The 18,386-nt window shown below is 36.1% G+C and overlaps 2 protein-coding genes across 3 annotated transcripts; both read left to right on the top strand.

The window, feature by feature from the left end:
• The first annotated feature begins 8,801 nt into the window (after positions 1-8,801).
• Positions 8,802-13,438, top strand: LOC145624649 (3-dehydroquinate synthase, chloroplastic-like). The gene is made up of 8 exons (XM_081677736.1): positions 8,802-9,260; positions 10,169-10,319; positions 10,399-10,566; positions 10,649-10,875; positions 11,879-12,002; positions 12,556-12,618; positions 12,695-12,838; positions 13,075-13,438. Exons 1-8 carry the CDS (start codon positions 8,923-8,925, stop codon positions 13,204-13,206), a joined length of 1,347 nt encoding a protein of 448 aa, XP_081533862.1. The 5' UTR covers positions 8,802-8,922; the 3' UTR covers positions 13,207-13,438.
• A 1,289-nt stretch (positions 13,439-14,727) lies between these two features.
• Positions 14,728-18,151, top strand: LOC145560320 (rac-like GTP-binding protein RHO1). 2 transcript variants are annotated; one of them, XM_081621579.1, is made up of 8 exons: positions 14,728-14,826; positions 15,103-15,383; positions 16,566-16,653; positions 16,742-16,851; positions 16,953-17,016; positions 17,336-17,400; positions 17,490-17,555; positions 17,650-18,151. In XM_081621579.1, the coding sequence occupies exons 2-8, from the start codon at positions 15,285-15,287 to the stop codon at positions 17,749-17,751; spliced, it is 594 nt and encodes a 197-aa protein (XP_081477705.1). In that variant the 5' UTR covers positions 14,728-14,826; positions 15,103-15,284; the 3' UTR covers positions 17,752-18,151. The 2 variants fall into 2 exon arrangements, with proteins under 2 accessions (XP_081477705.1, XP_081477712.1); XM_081621586.1 differs by lacking the exon at positions 14,728-14,826 and having other exon boundaries at positions 14,964-15,383.
• Positions 18,152-18,386: the final 235 nt, after the last annotated feature.

The raw sequence follows: 18,386 nt of genomic DNA, 5'->3' as shown, positions 1-18,386 counted from the left end.
AAGCATGATTCCTGGCAAACCAAATCTGGTAAATCACAGCAGCCAATGCAGAAATCATCACCTTCTGCCTAATCTTGACCTTGCATCCATCTTTCCAGATCTTCCAAGCATTTTCAATACTGTACAACATAATAGGAAGATTGAGCCAAATGCAAATCTTGCTCAAGCATTTATAACTGTAAATACACTCAAAGAACAAGTGATTAACAGTTTCAGTGTGCAGACCACACAGCAAACACCTATCATTATCACAAGCATCAAACTGAATTAGTTTATCTCTAGTCCTCAGTCTTCTCAGCATTGCAAGCCAGACCACAAAACAGTGCTTAGGAACATTATATCTACCCCACACCCATTTATACCAAGGTACTTTATCCATATGACCTTGAATCCATCTGTAACAATCAGCAATTCTGTACTTCTTATTCAACCAGTTGTTTGTCATAAAACCATCTTTTAATTCCTCCTTCACTTTGCACAACAATTTCCAACCCCAACCAGCATCTTTCTTAGGAACATGATCCCACCAATCCTGATCCTTGATATAAACTGCATGCACCCACTTAACCCACAGAGAATCGGTCTTCTTTGCAATCTTCCATACATAACTTCCCAAGGCAGCTTTATTCCAAGCTAAGCAATCCCTGATCCCAAGACCTCCAGCAAACTTAGGTCTGCAAATCCAATCCCAAGCCAAAGGAGGTGATCTAGTAAGGGTAGCTTTCCCATCCCATAAGAAGGCTCTACACAACTGCACTATCCTGAGCATAACCCTTAAAGGGATTAGAATGCACTGAGCCCAATAAGTATGAAGGCTCATCAAAACTGCATTAACCCAAACAACTCTAGCACTATAAGACAAGTTTCTAGTGCTCCAGCACTGCAGTTTACACATCATCTTATCAATCAAAGCATCATAGTCTTTCACTTTTAGATACTTATCATTCAAAGGGATACCCAAGTACTTGAAAGGCATCTCACCTGTCACAAATCCAGACAACATCAGAATATCATTCTTAATATGAGTGGGAACATTTCCAAAATAGATGGCTGATTTCTCAGTATTAACCTGCAAACCAGATCTCCTTTCAAAGGTTTTAAGAGCTCTGATTAAGAACTGGATTGAGCTTTTATTTCCATAACAAAACAACATTAAATCATCAACAAAAATCAAGTGATTCAAGGCCAACTTCTCACATCTCTGATGAAATTTAAAATCCCTTTGCTTTCCTATTTTCCTTAACATTCTTGTCAAATATTCCATTATGAGAACAAAAAGAAGAGGAGACATTGGATCACCTTGTCTGATCCCCTTTTTACCAGCAAAAAATCCATACTGACCCCCATTGATCATAAGAGAGAAACAAGGAGTTCTAACACATTGCATAACCCACTGCACAAACTTCACAGGAAAGCCCAAATTCATCATCATCCCTTCAATAAACTCCCAACTAACTGAGTCATAAGCTTTCCTAAGATCCACTTTAATAGTACATCTAGGAGGCTTCCTTTTATTACTGTATCCCTTTAACATATCCTGGCAAACCAAAATGTTGTCAAGGATAGATCTCCCTGCAACAAAAGCTCCCTGGAAAGAGTCAATTAGGAAAGGGAGCACTTCCCTCAGTCTCTCACAAGTCATCTTAGAAATGATTTTATACATCACATTACAGCAAGCAATGGGTCTAAACTGAGTAACCCTATTAGCATTCTCCACTTTAGGGATCAAAGTGAGGGTAGTAGCATTAATCTGTTTGAGAAGCTTTCCATCCACAAAGAAATCTAGCACGGTTTTAGTAACATCAGGACCTGTCACCTTCCAAGTAGCTTTAAAAAACTTGTTAGAAAACCCATCTGGGCCAGGAGCTTTATCATCTTCAATACCCCAAACTGCTTTCTTCACATCTTGAGTATTAAACTCTTTACACAATCCTTCACTCTGAATAGTATTAAGACAGTACCCCTCACTAATAACTTCCAGATGAACACACCCAGTTGCATCAGCTGAAGTTCCTAACTGCCCTTTATAAAAATCCAAGAAAGCATCACACACCTTACCAGGATCAGACACCACACTCCCATCATCCTCTACAATTGAGTGAACTCTATTTTGGATTCTCCTTTTCCTTAAGATAACATGAAAATAGGCAGAATTTATGTCACCATCCTTTAACCAATGAATCTTGGCTTTTTGCTTTAGAAATTTATACCTAGTTGAATGAGCATTATTATAAGCCTGTCTAGCTTCTCTCTCTGCCGAAATCAAATCTTCATTCCTGGGATCATTTTGCAAATCAGCTTGAATGCCAGCCAACTTCTTTTCAGCAACAGCATCAGCAGTTTCCACACAACTAAAGTTAACCAAGTTTAAAGACTTAAGCTTCTTCTTGGTTTCAGCAAGCTTTTTAACCACTTGAAACATAGCAGTTCCCCTTATATTTATAGCCCAAGCATCCTTAACAGCATTCACCTACATATTAAAAAATCTAAAGGGATTCCTCATTTGGACACTATCTTTCAACCATTTCACAACACAAGGACAATGATCCATAAGACCCTCAGGGAAAAAGTTAGCTTGCATATCTGGAAAAGTATCCAACTATCTATTATTAACTAAGACTCTATCAATCTTAGTACTCACTCTATTCAAACCATCCTGCTTGTTATTCCAAGTGTAAAACATCCCTCCAGTTTTCCAGTCAAACAAGCTTGTATCACATAGACATTGCCTAAAAGGTTCCACCTCATCAATAGAGACTACAGAGCCAACTCTATCTTCTAATTACAGCACATTATTGAAATCACCACCCACCATCCAAGCACCCTGCATATTTACATCCAATTCCCTTAATTGGTCCCACAGCTCCTTCCTCTGAACAGTAGTATTCAATCCATACACCATAGTCAACTCAAATTGACTATTAGTTGCTTTGTGAACAACTGTACAATGCACCAACTGAGTCTCAGCCCTGACAACACAAACATCAAACACCTGGGGCATCCAAACCACCCAAACCCTACCAGCATCATGTTTTCCATAATTGGCACAAACAGACCAATCATTACCCATTCTAGCAAAGACTTCCCCAAACTTGTTTCTCTTCACCTTGGTTTCAAGAAGACCAAATAAACCTATACTATGTTGCCTCAAAAACCATAAGACATCACATAGTTTACTAGGCATATTCAGTCCCCTTACATTCCAAAAACCAAAATTATCCATCAAAAAGATGAGAGCATTCCCCCACCTCAAATACACTGAATCTATTAAAACACTGGCTGAGCTTCCCTTTATCATTCTGAGTCTGTGAAATACCCCTCCCTTGCTGTCCATGAGCTATTTCACCCTCAACACCTTTGTCAACAACACCCTCAGTGCTGTCCTCCCTTGAAGCCACATTAATATCATTACTACCAGTTGTCCTGCTCCCAGGCACTGTTTCCTTTTGTTGCATAGAGTTCTTCTTCACCACTGGTCTCCACACCTGCTTCTGCTGAGCTTTCTGCTTCATTCTGGCTTGTACCTTGTGATTAGGGCATTAAGGATCAGCATGCCCCATACCCCCACATACCTTACAAATAATAGGTCTCCACTCATACTCTATCTTCTGAGTCACATTCAGCCCATTCTCATCCAGAAACTCAATATGTTCTGGCAGAACAGCATTGAACTTCACCATCACCATTATTCTAGCAAAATCCAACCTCTCCTTTATAGCAGTTGCCTTGTCAGTTCTAACAGGCCTACCCACCAGAGAGGCCAATTTCATTAGAGCATTTTTCCCCCAAAACTTCAAATCTAGCCTGCCATTCGAATCCACACTGGAACCTCATCAATAGTTTCCTCAGTAAGATTCATCCCCTGAGCCCATTTCTTCATGATCACCGGCTTCCTATCAAAGAGGACAGGTCCTGCTCCTAAAGCCTTATCCCTCCCATCAACAGATTTAAATCGAACCAAGAAAACCCCATTTGACATTAAAGACACCTTGTCCACCCCAAATTTGCCCCAAACTCTTCGAACAAATCCAGTAATGACTGCCAGAGGTGGTTTGGCACAAATAATGTAACACACCAGAGCTGAATTCCAGAAATCAACCTCAGGTTGCACATCATCTAAAGTTAATTGAATCTTCCCAGACTTAGTCTTATCCCCAGCATTTGAAGTTTTCCCCCCCGAAAAATTCAATCCCTCATCATTAGTATTTCGAAACAACTCATGTTTCCAGTTCAATTGAATAGGGTCAGGATCACGAAAAACAGAGGATTGCATTTCAGGGTTCACACTAGGAGTCACAGAAATTGGGAAAACATCATTCATAGTGCAATTAGAGTAACCAAGCATCAATAACGGAGTAGGGTTATCATATTCAAGAACACTTGCACAACATGCATCAGTTTTAAGGTTTTCATCAATGGCGACAGAAGAAGAATGAATTACTTCAATCCATCGATTAAACTCCTCCTGGTGCAATGCCCGATCCTCCTCAGTCACCTCCATCATCGGAGCCTCATTCTCCATTAAATCATCAAGCCAGGTTTGCACCGAAACATCTTCCGAAAGCATACTCTGTTCTTGCTGTTTCGTGAAATTTCTCGTTCTGGATCCAGAGAACTGCTTCGCCTTTTGCTTCTTCTTTGATTTTGACCCCGAATTCTTGCTTCTCTTCCCCTTTTTTCTCTTAGCCATGAAGATCGAGCTTGAAATCGAAGATCAAATCAATGGGTTTCAATCGAGTTCAACCTTTCTCTCTCTAGATCATGAGACTTTCTCTCTCTACGTTACAACTAGAATGACTTTTATTCTCTTGATTTGATTGTAACTAATAGGATGCACGAGAATGATCCTTATTAGTGTAGACCTCTTTCATTGATTTGCCTAGACTATTGCATGAGAATGAATTGTTTAGGTAGACCCTTGTGTTCTTTGGCATATTGACGGATAACTTAAATATACTTTATTATGAATATTATATGTTGCTTGATTATATTTATTTTTATTGCTTGATCACACCTTTTATGCATGTTTAAAGGGAATTTGTATTTGTAATCACGTTTAATAAGATAATTAATAATCTTGTTTAGGATTAATTTGATTATAAATCAAGTGATCGTCAATAATAGATTTATTTGTGCATTAATATTCAACCAACATAGATAAACAGGTTTAGGGTAAACCTAATGATTGCATATTAGTCAGACACCTTATATAATTAATTACTTTAATTAGCTCTTTTAATCAATCTACATCTACTTTCAATCCGTCCTCTAAAGTCTCACCAGATTATACATCGATTCCAAACCCATCAGCTTCCATTTCAGGTGGATGTCTACTATGCACCCTTACTAATGCTATCTTTCCAGTTCACAGCTTGGGCTTGAATATATTTATGTTCCCAATGAGTTCATCATTAATTGTTTTTCATGGCGAAAAATTGTTTTTTTTTTAGTCTCTTTTATGACTTGTATGGCAATCCCTTCGCTTGGTGAAACAAATTCCCAAGTAGAAAACGATTGATAGTAAGGATTTCTAAGTTGGTTTGAGATCAAATAGAGCTTTGAATGGATGGGTTAATATAATAGGAATGGTGGTTAGATTCTTAAATGACTCCCATTTTGAATTAATGTTTTTCTTTCACTTGATTTACCCACTCATTTTTATGAGATGTACTCAAAATGTCATAACTGTAATTTGCCCTGGCTCAAACTTGATTTTTTCTGCAAGATTAATGATTTGGTCTTTGTTAATAGTTCTATGAGTATCCTTTATATAAAATCATTTGGGCAAACAATATATGATATCCAACATGCAGCATACCAATTCTATTAATGGTAGCTGTTCTCAAGGTATAATTTTGGTAAAGGCATTATCATGATTTATTAATATTGAAATAATTCCATATATCCTTACTGTGAAATTACAACACCACACAAACTAGCTACCATATTCTTTACGTCAATGATTATATATTCGTATAAGATTTACAAGTTCATGATATGCATATATAATTAAATGGGCATGTGTTTATTTTTGTTTTCACTGCGTGCCATGTAGCTAGTATTGTATAGTAGAGTTAAATATAAAAGGAACTTAAGTTGTATATTACGCTTGCCATGCCACGAAAAACGATATAATGTTTGTCTCTTCTTCTAGGCCATTAGTATGATATTAAGTTGTATAAAATGGAATGTTTTGTTTCAGGTTATAGAACCGTATCTTGCTGAGGCCTTAGTAAGGCAGGTGGATGAAGTTGCTGAGTGTATGAAAACTCTGAATCGTTGAGACATAGAACTCTAAGTACAGTAGACAAAAATATTTTGTGAACTCCAACTGTTTTTTTTTATCAAAGTTATGGCAAACTACTGTATGACATTATTTTCAGGGGAGGGGAGGATTTATCAGAGGTGGCGAGTGGCGTGGAGGAACGGTGAGTGACGGTGGTGAGCGGAGAAGGGGCGGCTAGGTGGTGGGGGTAGGTTAGAAGGGTGATGGTTGGTGTGTATTTGGTGAGGATTTCTTCATTTCTTATACTTGTAGGTTTTTGTTCTAGTGATGTTGATTTTGATTAATTTAGCAATTGTTTATACTAGAGTTAGCAGTGAAGTGTGACAAATTTGTCATGTCTGTTGCATGTCTTTTATGCATTGTTAATATGTGATTTGTGTAGGTTATATTTGTATTTGATATGTATGGGTATTTATTCTTTATACAAACTAGAGACTTGCTGCTTTTGTTTTACAATGGATGCACATTTTTTTTTTCAATTAAAACCTACTATGTTGATCATTAATTATTCTGTTCACTAATTAAAATAAATAAATAAATAATTTTTGAATACATACATTGAGACCAATTCAATGATATTCGAACTTTCAAAGTTAGCAAATGTATAGTGCAATAAGTCAAACGTTGCATCTATTTTGAAATGTAAATGGGTATGTCACTTCGAGGTGCAGAAACATGGAATCCTTAACCAATAGCCAGTCGGCCAACACTTTCCTTGACACCTCTAATTGCTAGTTTGATAGGTGACATACTGGTTACAAGGAAAGTATCATGCTATGTCCATGGTAATGCAACCCAAATTTATCACTTTGATAAAACTCGATTGCTAATTAAGTGGCCTTTGTATATATAAGTAAACAAACATAGTAAGCATGAGATTTTCATGATATCAACAAATTTTTATAAATATGGGGTGTTCACTTGTTGATTTTTTTCTTATGAAAATGTCATGCCGACGAATTATTCTGATGGATTTATATACAACATATCCACCTGATTCGCAGTTTTCATTTACCATCGTGATATTGGACTTGCTCGAGGTGAAGTAACTTTACCATGGGCCATGGGGCATTGGGATATGACTTTCCTTATTCCGGGTTGAGTTCCAGTACCGTGATTACGGGTCAGTGAAGGTTTATCGCCTAATTGTCGTCTTCTATCTGCACAGGTAACAAGGATTAGCCGCCCTCGGGGTTTGTTCCAAGGAAAATCGCTCCGCTGTGATTAGTGAAGGTTTTTTTTATTTTTTTTTATTTTAATTTTTTTTTTAAAATCTGCCCCGTCCGGTTCACTGCAGCTTAGCTCCGACTACATCTAACAAGAGTTATCTGTGTTTGGCGGGCTCAAACTCGAAACCTCCCTTAAGCTACTTAAGTAGTTAACCACTTGAGCCAACTCTTGTTGATTTTAGAAGAAGCTATAACAGTGTTTTTTTTTTTTTTTTTTTTTCCATTTGTTTGTTGTGTGTTTTTTTTCTTTGACAAGAATTTCATTAAAAGAATAACAACTTATAACCTACAAAGGCTAAAAGAAACTAAGAAAATTACAACCAAACACATCAAATCAAACATGCAAACAAAAAAGGGAAACCTTATGAAACATAGCATAACACCATTGATGACCCCCGAAGTATAATCACATCTAATGATCACTATTTGTTTATCCCCATTAACTTTGGAGCCGAAAAAAGCAAGAAACGCTTATTGGATCAACCCTCATACATATTATATTTCGTATTATATGAACTTATTAGCCTTTAGTCACTGCTTTATATTATCCAAACTCATTTTAATTAATAATTTTTTTTAAAAAAACTTATATGAATTTATTATTATAACGTGTTTTGAGTGGGACTTTTGACACCATATGACCAATTGTCAAAGAAAAAGATAAACCTTCTAACACTGACTAAGGGAGGGCATGTTCTCTTCAACTTAAGTTTAGTTCAATTCAGTTCCTAATATCCTCCTCTCATAAAATATTCATTTCAATTTAGCATTAATCAGTTCAGTAAATCAGAAGAGGCTCTATAGTTTGTTAATTTTTTTTTGGGTTTTCCTAAGCTGTACCCCTAAGGTATTCGAGTTTCTATGGTGTACCCATACTTTTTCAAGTTTCTAAGCCGTGCCCTTCAACTCCTTATCAATATTAAAATGTACCCTTATTAGTTGTTTAAAAGTTATTTGAGAGTGTGATTTCGTGGCTTCAGTTTTCATTATTAGGGTTGCGGTGGCTAAGATTTCTTTCTCCTACCATTTCCTTACCTTTTATCATCTTTCTATTAAATTTATAGTTAACTTTAGGTGACGTGGAAGTCCCAAGGAGGGTATCATTCATTAATGGTAGTGAGTTGAGGGGCACAAGTTAAAAACTTGAAAAAGCATGGTACACCTTAGAAACTCGAATTATAGCTTAGAAAAAAACTTTTTTTTTTTTTTGGAAATTTAGTTAAAAAAAACAACTCCACCTACCAAACGTTTCGTTCTCACAGCCACCACAAATCCAAAAAAAGTGCGGGCTCTTTCCACCAACCCCCTCTCTTCAACTACTACATCTTCTTCCTCCCACCATTAGGAGAGAGAAACTTTCTTCACTCTCCCTCCATTTCTCTCTCTTTCTTCCAACCTCCCACTTTCATGGCGGCCTCAGCTCACCCTTCTTCTCTCTGCTTCTCCCTCAACCCCACCTCATCAAAAACCTCGATTTCAAAGTCAACCAACCTCTTTGTTGGTGGGTCTTCCGTCAAATTGAATTCGGATAATTTGGGCTCTAATCGAATTGCAGTGAGTGTTGGACGGGTTAGATCGGCGATTCATGCGAGTTCGACTCAGTTAACCCCTGCTGAGTCACCCAGTAGTAGTAAGATGACGAGCTCTTCTAGGGTTCCTAACATTGTTGATGTTAATTTGGGGGATCGAAGTTATCCTATTTATATCGGACCTGGTCTTCTTGATCAACCTGAACTTCTTCAAAGGTATTTTATCGCATTTTATGATTTAGAATTTTAATTTGAAGGAAATTGGCGAAAAGACTGATTTTTGTTTTGTTGAATAATGTTCATAATTTGAATCGCATTTTACAATTTGGAATTCTTATTTGTTGGAAATTAGTGACATTAAATTTTCTAAAGACAGATTTTACTTACGCAAATATGTTGAATAAATGTTATTTTTTATGAATTATATGTTGCTGTTGTTATGAGCTACTCGCATGTATTTTTTGTTTGATGCTGGAAAATTTTGGCCATTTTTCTAAAATGATAATGGTAAGGATTGGATTTCGATGATACCTTGATTTAGAACAAATTAGTGAGGGAGGGTGAGAAAGACACATGCACACATTTGTTTACTGGCATTAGGATTACATTGTTTGTAGAATCATATTCATTTTGGGGCCTATAAAGTGATGAACTTCAACTTTGATGAATTGTTTGTTATTCATATCCTTCTAGGGTATAGAGCATAGTGGAGAATGTAAGAAAATTGAGAAAATAATGGAAAAAATATTCTAAGAAAAATAAGATCATTTTGGGGCCAATTATTGTTAAGAAATATACATAGATCATGAGCAACCAAAGATCTCTATATGACAAATATGAGAAACAAATTCAAAATTATTATCAGGTTGATGGATGTTTAGCACTTCTCACAATATTTGGGAATTAACTCACGAAGTAGATTAGGGGGAGCAGTCACATTAATGCCCCAAAACTAGAAATATGTTCAATCATTGAGCTTAGAGATTGGAAAACCAAAAATTATACCCTTTCACGCCCTTCAATATAGCTATCAAATTGATAGTAAATTACTACGTAGTAAATTAATGCTTTGATTGAATGCTTTGAATTTGTTTCAACTGATCAATGTGTTATTATTTGGTTAGGCATGTGCACGGAAAGAGGGTTCTTGTGGTTACGAACACCACTGTTGCACCTTTGTATTTGGATAAAGTTATCAATGCTTTAACTAAAGATAACCCGAACGTATCAGTAGAAACTGTGATTTTACAGGATGGAGAGCAGTATAAGGACATGGTATGTGTCTTTGACTTCGACTTTTGCTTAATAGTGATTGACTTGGTCTTTTAATACATGATTCTTTTTGGTATGATAGGATACTCTAATGAAAGTCTTTGACAAAGCTATTGAGTCAAGGTTGGATAGACGGTCCACATTTGTGGCCCTTGGAGGTGGTGTGATTGGTGATATGTGTGGATTTGCTGCAGCTTCTTTCCTGCGTGGAGTTAACTTCATTCAAATTCCAACTACTGTTATGGCCCAGGTTTGATCCTGACCTATTTATTGTTTTACATTACTATGTAATGCTATGTGTATGTGTTTGTGCTGATGACATTCATGTTCAGGTGGATTCTTCAGTGGGTGGAAAGACTGGCATAAACCATCCGCTGGGAAAAAACTTGATTGGGGCTTTTTACCAACCTCAATGTGTACTTGTTGACACTGACACATTAGACACACTGCCTGACAGAGAATTGGCATCTGGGCTCGCTGAGGTAATAAAATATGGTCTTATTAGGGATGCTGAGTTCTTTGAGTGGCAAGAGAAGAACATGGATGCATTGATGGCAAGGTATTTGAATCAATCATCAACTCCTAATTTTTTTCACCAGCACCCCTACCTCACCACCTGTTAATTTTACCTTCTAACAAATGGAACTGTTGGTTATGACTTCTTTGAAGGAGATCACATTAACTTAATAACTGCATTATATGGTATTTAAAGCCTTTAGCCAACACTGCAATTTGTCTATTTTTCCACCCTGAAATCAAAACTGTGTTGTACAGGTTATGTAACTCTATGGGATCTTTGGGCTTTGTAGTAGGCTAGAGAAAGAAAATGTGCGCTTTTAGCTGGTAACTTCAACATTCAGGAAGCCTTTTTGAGGGAATGTACCCAAACGAAATTAGAAAATTACAAAATGAAAACAACTTGTACCTTTCATTAGTAATGCTGCATCATTGAGCTGGCTGAAGAATGGTTGCCTTACTAGTTGCTTATGCTTCATACTTTTCTCATCATCTTATCTGAACATTTTAAAACTTATCAGGCCTTATCCGCAAGACTTGCTACCCAATGAAATTAATTTTCGCAAAATATATTGTTTCATGGTGAAAAATGAGACATTAGTCTGCTTAAAAATTATAACTTATAAAGCATCGAGAAAGCTAACAGTTTGCCCATCCCCTTTTGTCCAAGGTGTCCGAATGGTTGTATTCTAAGGATCATGGTTAGGCAAACTTTGGCTTTTCAGTCTTTTATTTTTATTCCTAGTTACTAAAGGATATATTTATTGGTTATTAGAATGCAAAAAGATAACCTATCGTGCTAAAGAACGTGTCAGGATTCCAAATACTATGCTATGTGACAATTTGGCTTGTTTGACATAGTTTGGATGTTGATGCCTTGGGTAGATAACCATAGTACATTTTTTGAAGTTTTTTTTTTAATGAATGATGATAGTAAGTGACAAGAGGCTTGTTTGACATTGTTTGGATGTTGATGTGGTTTTAGAGTTTGAGCTTATATCCATTATGGCTGACTAAAAGGTTGTGTCTATTGGCTTGATTTGCAGGGATCATGTTGCCTTTGCATATGCAATAAAACGCTCCTGTGAAAACAAGGCCGAGGTTGTATCTTTGGATGAGAAGGAAGGTGGACTGAGAGCAACATTAAACTTAGGTCACACTTTTGGACATGTGAGTTCTATAATCCCGTGATATCTTTTTCAAATTCTTTCTTATTGAAATTTATTTTAGCCAAGCTGTTAACACCTTGGAGAAGAAAACTTTTGAGGCAGTGTCGGGCATCTGTGAAGTATCTTATATGTTCTACTTGTAAAACGTGCCTTAAATCCATTACAAGCAATTGCTGAACTGAACAACATGTAAATATGTAAGCAATTAGTATTGCATATCTAAGATACACCCTGTTGAGAATTTTGAAATTGAAATTTCAAGCCTGAGCTCTGAAGTCTGAAACCTGGGCTTAAACTGTAAACACTTGCAAGTACTTTATAGTTAGGCTAACTCAGATTTTCTTTCAATCAATATTTACTTCAACTGTACAAGTTAACTTAAGTTTGAGTTGTTTCAGTATTCATCGTCTAAATGAATCCTGTAAAGTTTGTAGACTCAGTAACCATATGATGTGGGACCACATGTGTTCACCTTGGAAAGAGTTTTGGTTTGTGATGTACATGTAAATTTCATTGGTGTTGATCAGTTTGGCTGTTTTGAATCCCTTTTGCAGGCAATAGAAACCGGATTTGGCTATGGCCACTGGCTTCATGGAGAAGCGGTTGCAGTTGGAATGGTATGTCTCTGTCAACCTATTCACTGGCTCTTACGTTTTCATCATCTTCTGCTGATTTGGATTTTTTTATGTTCAGGTCATGGCTGTTGACATGTCACACCGTCTTGGTTGGATAGATGAATCACTAGTTGGGCGTGTTCATAACATCTTAAAAAAGGCTAAGCTACCTATTGCTCCTCCTGAAAGCATGACTGTCGAAATGTTCAAGTCCATTATGTCGGTAAGCTTAGATGACATACTATTGTAGTACTTTTAAACATTTGAAAATTCATAATATGCCCATGCTTAAATTTATTTCACCTATTGTGAAGGACATGTTATATAGTTAGAATTATGTCATATCTTTCATTATGGGAGATTTAGACTATTTGCCAGCTCCATTTCTTCCAGACAGAAGGATTACTAATTATATACCTATCATAAACTTATCTATGTCCATGTAAATCTAACTGGCAGGTCGATAAGAAGGTAGCTGATGGTGTGTTGAGGCTCATCCTTTTGAAAGGTCCCCTTGGAAACTGTGTATTTACCTCAGATTACGATAAAAAAGCACTGGACGAAACTCTGCGTGCCTTTTCCAAGTCCTGATTCGTGATATTAGTATATACCCACTATTCTTTTTGTAACCAGTGGATGGTCAAGCAACCATACCATAAAAAGTGTATCAACTCAACTATATGAATCATTTGTTGTTTTTATATGTAGAAACGGAAATAGTTTCTGTTGTGAGATGAAATACCTGATAGAGTGATGATAGATACACGATGTAATATAACCCTAATAATTATCAAGTAGAAGTTCTCGAATTAGCGTTTTTCCTTATGGGAAGCTTCTCCATCGAATGATCCCGAGTTTCAATAAAATTCACCATGTACTCATACTGCTCGATGTTTAGTTGTTTACAATGTACACTAACCATTGTTCGATGCCTTACCTACGCAGGACAGCTCAAACAAGGATCATTCATTTACGCAATTACACCAAAATGGGCACATCAAGTGGTAGCTGTATATTTATTCTAAAACACTTATGCATGCATACAACTTGATCATTGATGACGACGTGCCCGTTCTTATTACCAGTATATACTATACAGGCCATTTTAATAAATTGACATGAAACTTTGAATATTATTATAATCCGTATGAATTTGGAGCATTTGAGAGTGATATCAACCCGATTTCACGGATGAACAACTACCTGTTTATGGTCCCCCCAACTTATTACTTATACCCTTCTTTAATCTTCACTTATAGCTTCAATCTACTTCCAGAGTCTTGATGTTTAATTTCCAGTTTTCAAACTCGTGATTTCCGTGTTTTGAGCTGTTGTATTAAGGATGGCAATGATTGAATGGGATGACAAAAAATCATTCGAGAATTGAGATCGAGTTGTTCTAAAAACTTTGATGAGTTGAGTTATGGTCGGTTCAAATTCATATGAGAAGTAAATTAAGAAAAGTTTATGTTACAAAAGTAGTTTCTAGTCTTTCTACAAATAAATTTTTAACTCGCCATTACTAATTCACAATAACTCAAACTTGACTAATGTCCTATCCGCCAAATTATGTTTGACTACTTAAAAATGTCATTATAGAAGTCAATGCATATAGTTACAAACCAAAATACAAAAGTCAATGCATCTACATGTGGGTATTATCTTTGTATTGGGACATTATAACCATACAAATTCTCATTTTATCAATTGAATATGTGATTTTCCTAGGATTAGTTATTAATTAATCCCTAGCTACAAAATCGACAATCAGAACACCTGACCAATATTCGAAACTACATGACTCAAATTGATGATAAATACCACCAAAATTAACCCATCAGCTCTCTTAAGATAGATTTTAAAATTACGAGTACTTGACTTGATGAAACTCGACCTAACCTACAAGTAAAAGACACATACTGTAATTCAAATAATGTCTCAATTTACCTAAAACCCGATCTGTCTATCCTAACAACACAATTGCCACCTCTACGCCTCGCCTATCTCTACGGTAGTTATGCAAGGGGGGGGGGGGGGGGGGGGGGGGGGGATAAAAACGAGAGGAAAGAGGGGAAAGGCGTGGGTAGTAAAGCGTAAAACACGTTAGAAGAAGAAACAATCACCCACAAAAACAAAAAAATTAAAAAAAAAAAACACACACACATTATTCATTCATTGAACGCTTCAACGGCATTGTTTCCCGGTTCTCAGGTAACTCCTCTCCTTTCTTCTCTTTTACCTTCTCTCTCTATTTTCTCTCTCTCTTCTTCTATCTTCTTCCCCCAATTTTTTCTCTGATTAATCTTTATTACCAGATCTATTCACATTAGGGTTACATTTTTCGTCATTTCTTCCTCTCAATTTTCTCCATTTTTCATCCACATTTTCATTTCCTCAAATTAGGGCTCCGTTTTTCTAGGGTTTCATTTTTGTTTTTGTTGCGCAATGTTTGATGTTGTGATCGGGTTTCAATTTCTTCTTTTACAGGTTCCTTCATGTGGTGTTGTAATTGAGAAGCGATTTTGATTTTTTTTTTTTTTTTTTCAATTTTTTTGAATTTGAATTTGGGGGAAAATTAGCTTTGTTTTTATTTTTTGATTGATCAAGGTGTAATTTGAGGGGGTTGAATTTTGAGGAGAAGAAGAAATCGTGATTGTTGAGAAAAAAAAATGAGTGCTTCGAGGTTCATAAAATGTGTTACAGTTGGTGATGGTGCCGTTGGTAAAACTTGCTTGTTGATTTCTTACACCAGCAACACCTTTCCTACGGTCTGTTTTCTCTCTCTCTTTCGTTTCAGAATTTCGCTTCGATTTCATGGAAATTATTTGATTGTTTTGTTAAATTCGTCTCGATATATACTTTTACAATCATTTTTTTAACTGTTATGTAAGGTTTCAATTGTGCTTTGGGAATTGTTTTGAATTGTGTGATTCATGGATTTGATGTGGATTGTTTTTTGAATTTTAATGTTGAATTCCAGTAATTCTTCAAATTCAAGGAAAAAAAAAGCAATTAATTTGGTAATGATTGAATTTCTAGTTATGTTGATTTTTTTTTTTTTTTTTTTTTGGGTGCAATTGGGTAAAATTTAGGTTGACGCAAACATTTAAAGGCAGTTTTAGGGGAATTCAGCCATTTTTGAGCTTGAGGATTGATTAACAGTGTTTATAATTCTGATGATATACGATGTTAGTCATGAATAGTATGGTTGATTTATTTTTTTATTATTTTTTTTAATTAACGTAAGGATTGTCTGTGGAGGAGGCGAATTGAGCGTTTAGTTTAGGATTGCCGTTTGTTTCTTCCTTTTACGCGAGCTGTATTTATATAGACAACTCATTTGAAGATTGGATTCAAGTTTTGTGAAAGAATTCTGTTTCTGACCACACAATCATGGATCTTCCTGTCAGGGATATATTTTTGGTTACCTTGCAAAGTAGGAGATGTATTAGTTTCTAGTAGTTGTGATTGTAGTTTGTACCTTTGCTTCTTCTATTGTAAGTTATTTAGTTTGTGGTCGGGAAGTTTCTGTTTAGCTGGATTTGATGAGATTATTTGTTTTTGGCTATATCTTGCTCAGAACATTAATATGATTTGTTCTGTTGAATTCCTTGGGTTTTTGGTTACTCGGCAAACCTCTTTTGCTAAGACATTCTGTTTCTAAGGTTTTTCTTTGATGTATTGAAATCAGATTATTCTGTTACTCTGATTTCCTTTGGTACCATGTGTCATTTACTTGTTTAAAATTGTCATCAGATATGACCCTTGAGGGATTGCAAAATATAGAAAACATGACGTATCCATGTCAGATATTCTTAAATTTGTGAAGAGTCTGAATATGAAATATAATGCAAGTAGTTTGTGAATTGTGCTGAGCTCTACTTCCCAAATTGTTGGTCCTGTTCTGCTATTCTTTTATTCTCTTAAATTTAAATCTTTGATGGAAACAGGATTATGTACCCACTGTCTTCGACAACTTCAGTGCAAATGTCGTCGTTAATGGGGCCACAGTTAATCTGGGGTTATGGGATACTGCAGGTAATGGCTTTATATCTGCTGATTAATCTCTTTGGTTGTGTACTTAATTATTCTCTCTGTACGACTCAAATTGTTATTTGTGTTACAGGACAAGAGGATTACAACAGATTAAGACCTTTGAGTTATCGTGGAGCAGATGTCTTTATTCTTGCTTTCTTCCTCATTAGCAAGGCTAGTTATGAAAATGTTTCTAAGAAGGTAAACATTGTTTGAATAGTTGTACTACTGATAAGGAAGCATTAATGTAAATGAGACTCTTGGTGTTTGCTAATGAGCTGTTGTGGCCACTTAATTTTCAGTGGATTCCCGAGTTGAAGCATTATGCTCCTGGTGTCCCCATTGTTCTTGTTGGAACAAAGCTTGGTCAGAATCATACTTATCTCTTTTGTTTTGTCATTTTGCATTTCTGTCTTATACTGTCATTTCTTTAGTGTAGTAACATTTCTAGAAGTTCTGATCACCCTTGGAAATTTAGCTTTTTTTTTTGGGTTATCATATACTATTTGAGTTTTGATTTCGGTAAATATGTGCTATTTTTATATCTAGTTGGTTGAGAATTTTTCTGGTTGTTGGAACCTTTGTGTTCTCATTTAGCAAGCTTAGCTTTCTGTCTCTGATAAAGGGTCTTTTAATTTAATTTTCTGACGTAGAAGTTATTCCTACTTTTGATGCATGACATTAGATCTTCGGGATGACAAGCAATTTTTCATAGATCACCCTGGTGCAGTTCCAATCACTACAGCTCAGGTAAAAAAGAGTTGTACTCTGCATATGTTTCCCTATGGTCTGTTATGTTTAGAAATCACATGGACCAAATTATTTCTGTTGTTGTTCAGGGTGAAGAATTGAGGAAGCTGATTGGTGCTCCTGCTTATATCGAATGTAGTTCAAAAACACAGCAGGTGGGTATTTGTTTTCAGGTTGAGATAGTTTCACTTTCCAACTTGTTTGTGCCTTTTGAGTCACTAACTTTTGAACTTTGAATTTAAAATGCAGAATGTCAAGGCAGTATTCGATGCAGCCATTAAGGTTGTGCTTCAACCACCAAAGACAAAGAAGAAGAAGTCGAAGGCACAGAAGGCTTGCTCCATATTGTAATTGTGTCAGTTGTAAAGAGAAACAAGCCCTAGTTCGAGCATTCCATCTCGCGTTCGACCTTTTTCTTTCACAATCAAGCTTGAGGATACAGGCAGGCTTTTTTAGCGTATGATTTCTTACTGATTGTACTTAGGTTCTTTTGTGGAGCATCAGGTTGTTTCTTGTTGCTTTCTGGCATTACATTACCATCTAATTTGTGGTTTTGGTTCAGTATTAAATATAAGGTACTGGAAGATCCCAGTTTAGGAAAGGACCGATATTTTTCCCCCTTAACCCTAGCAGAGCAGTTAAATTCATTTCTTCACAACTACTTGTTATGAAGATGTTTGCCTCTGGCTACATTTTTTATGTCTCTTTGATTTCTGTAGTTTAAAGTTTAAATATCGCGCTATTTTTTCAATACGATGTTTTTCTCTGCCCCCTTTTGATTAGTTGATGCTGGAGTTGGTGCCCAAACAGTTCATAGTAGTTGGCTGAACCACTCTCCTTTTGGGAATCTTGTTTGCAGAGGTTGACTCCAACTAACATTGTGTTGGTTGAGCAATGAGCCACAGATTATAAGTATATTTATTTATGGTGATCATGATACTTTGTGTATGACATGATTAGATAGATTGTTAATGTAGAATATTTGG

The sequence above is a fragment of the Chenopodium album genome, chromosome 1, assembly GCF_948465745.1.
Source record: "Chenopodium album chromosome 1, dcCheAlbu1.1, whole genome shotgun sequence".
In the NCBI taxonomy this organism is placed as follows: Eukaryota; Viridiplantae; Streptophyta; class Magnoliopsida; order Caryophyllales; family Amaranthaceae; genus Chenopodium; species Chenopodium album.
This window is presented reverse-complemented; position numbering and strand designations above follow the sequence as displayed.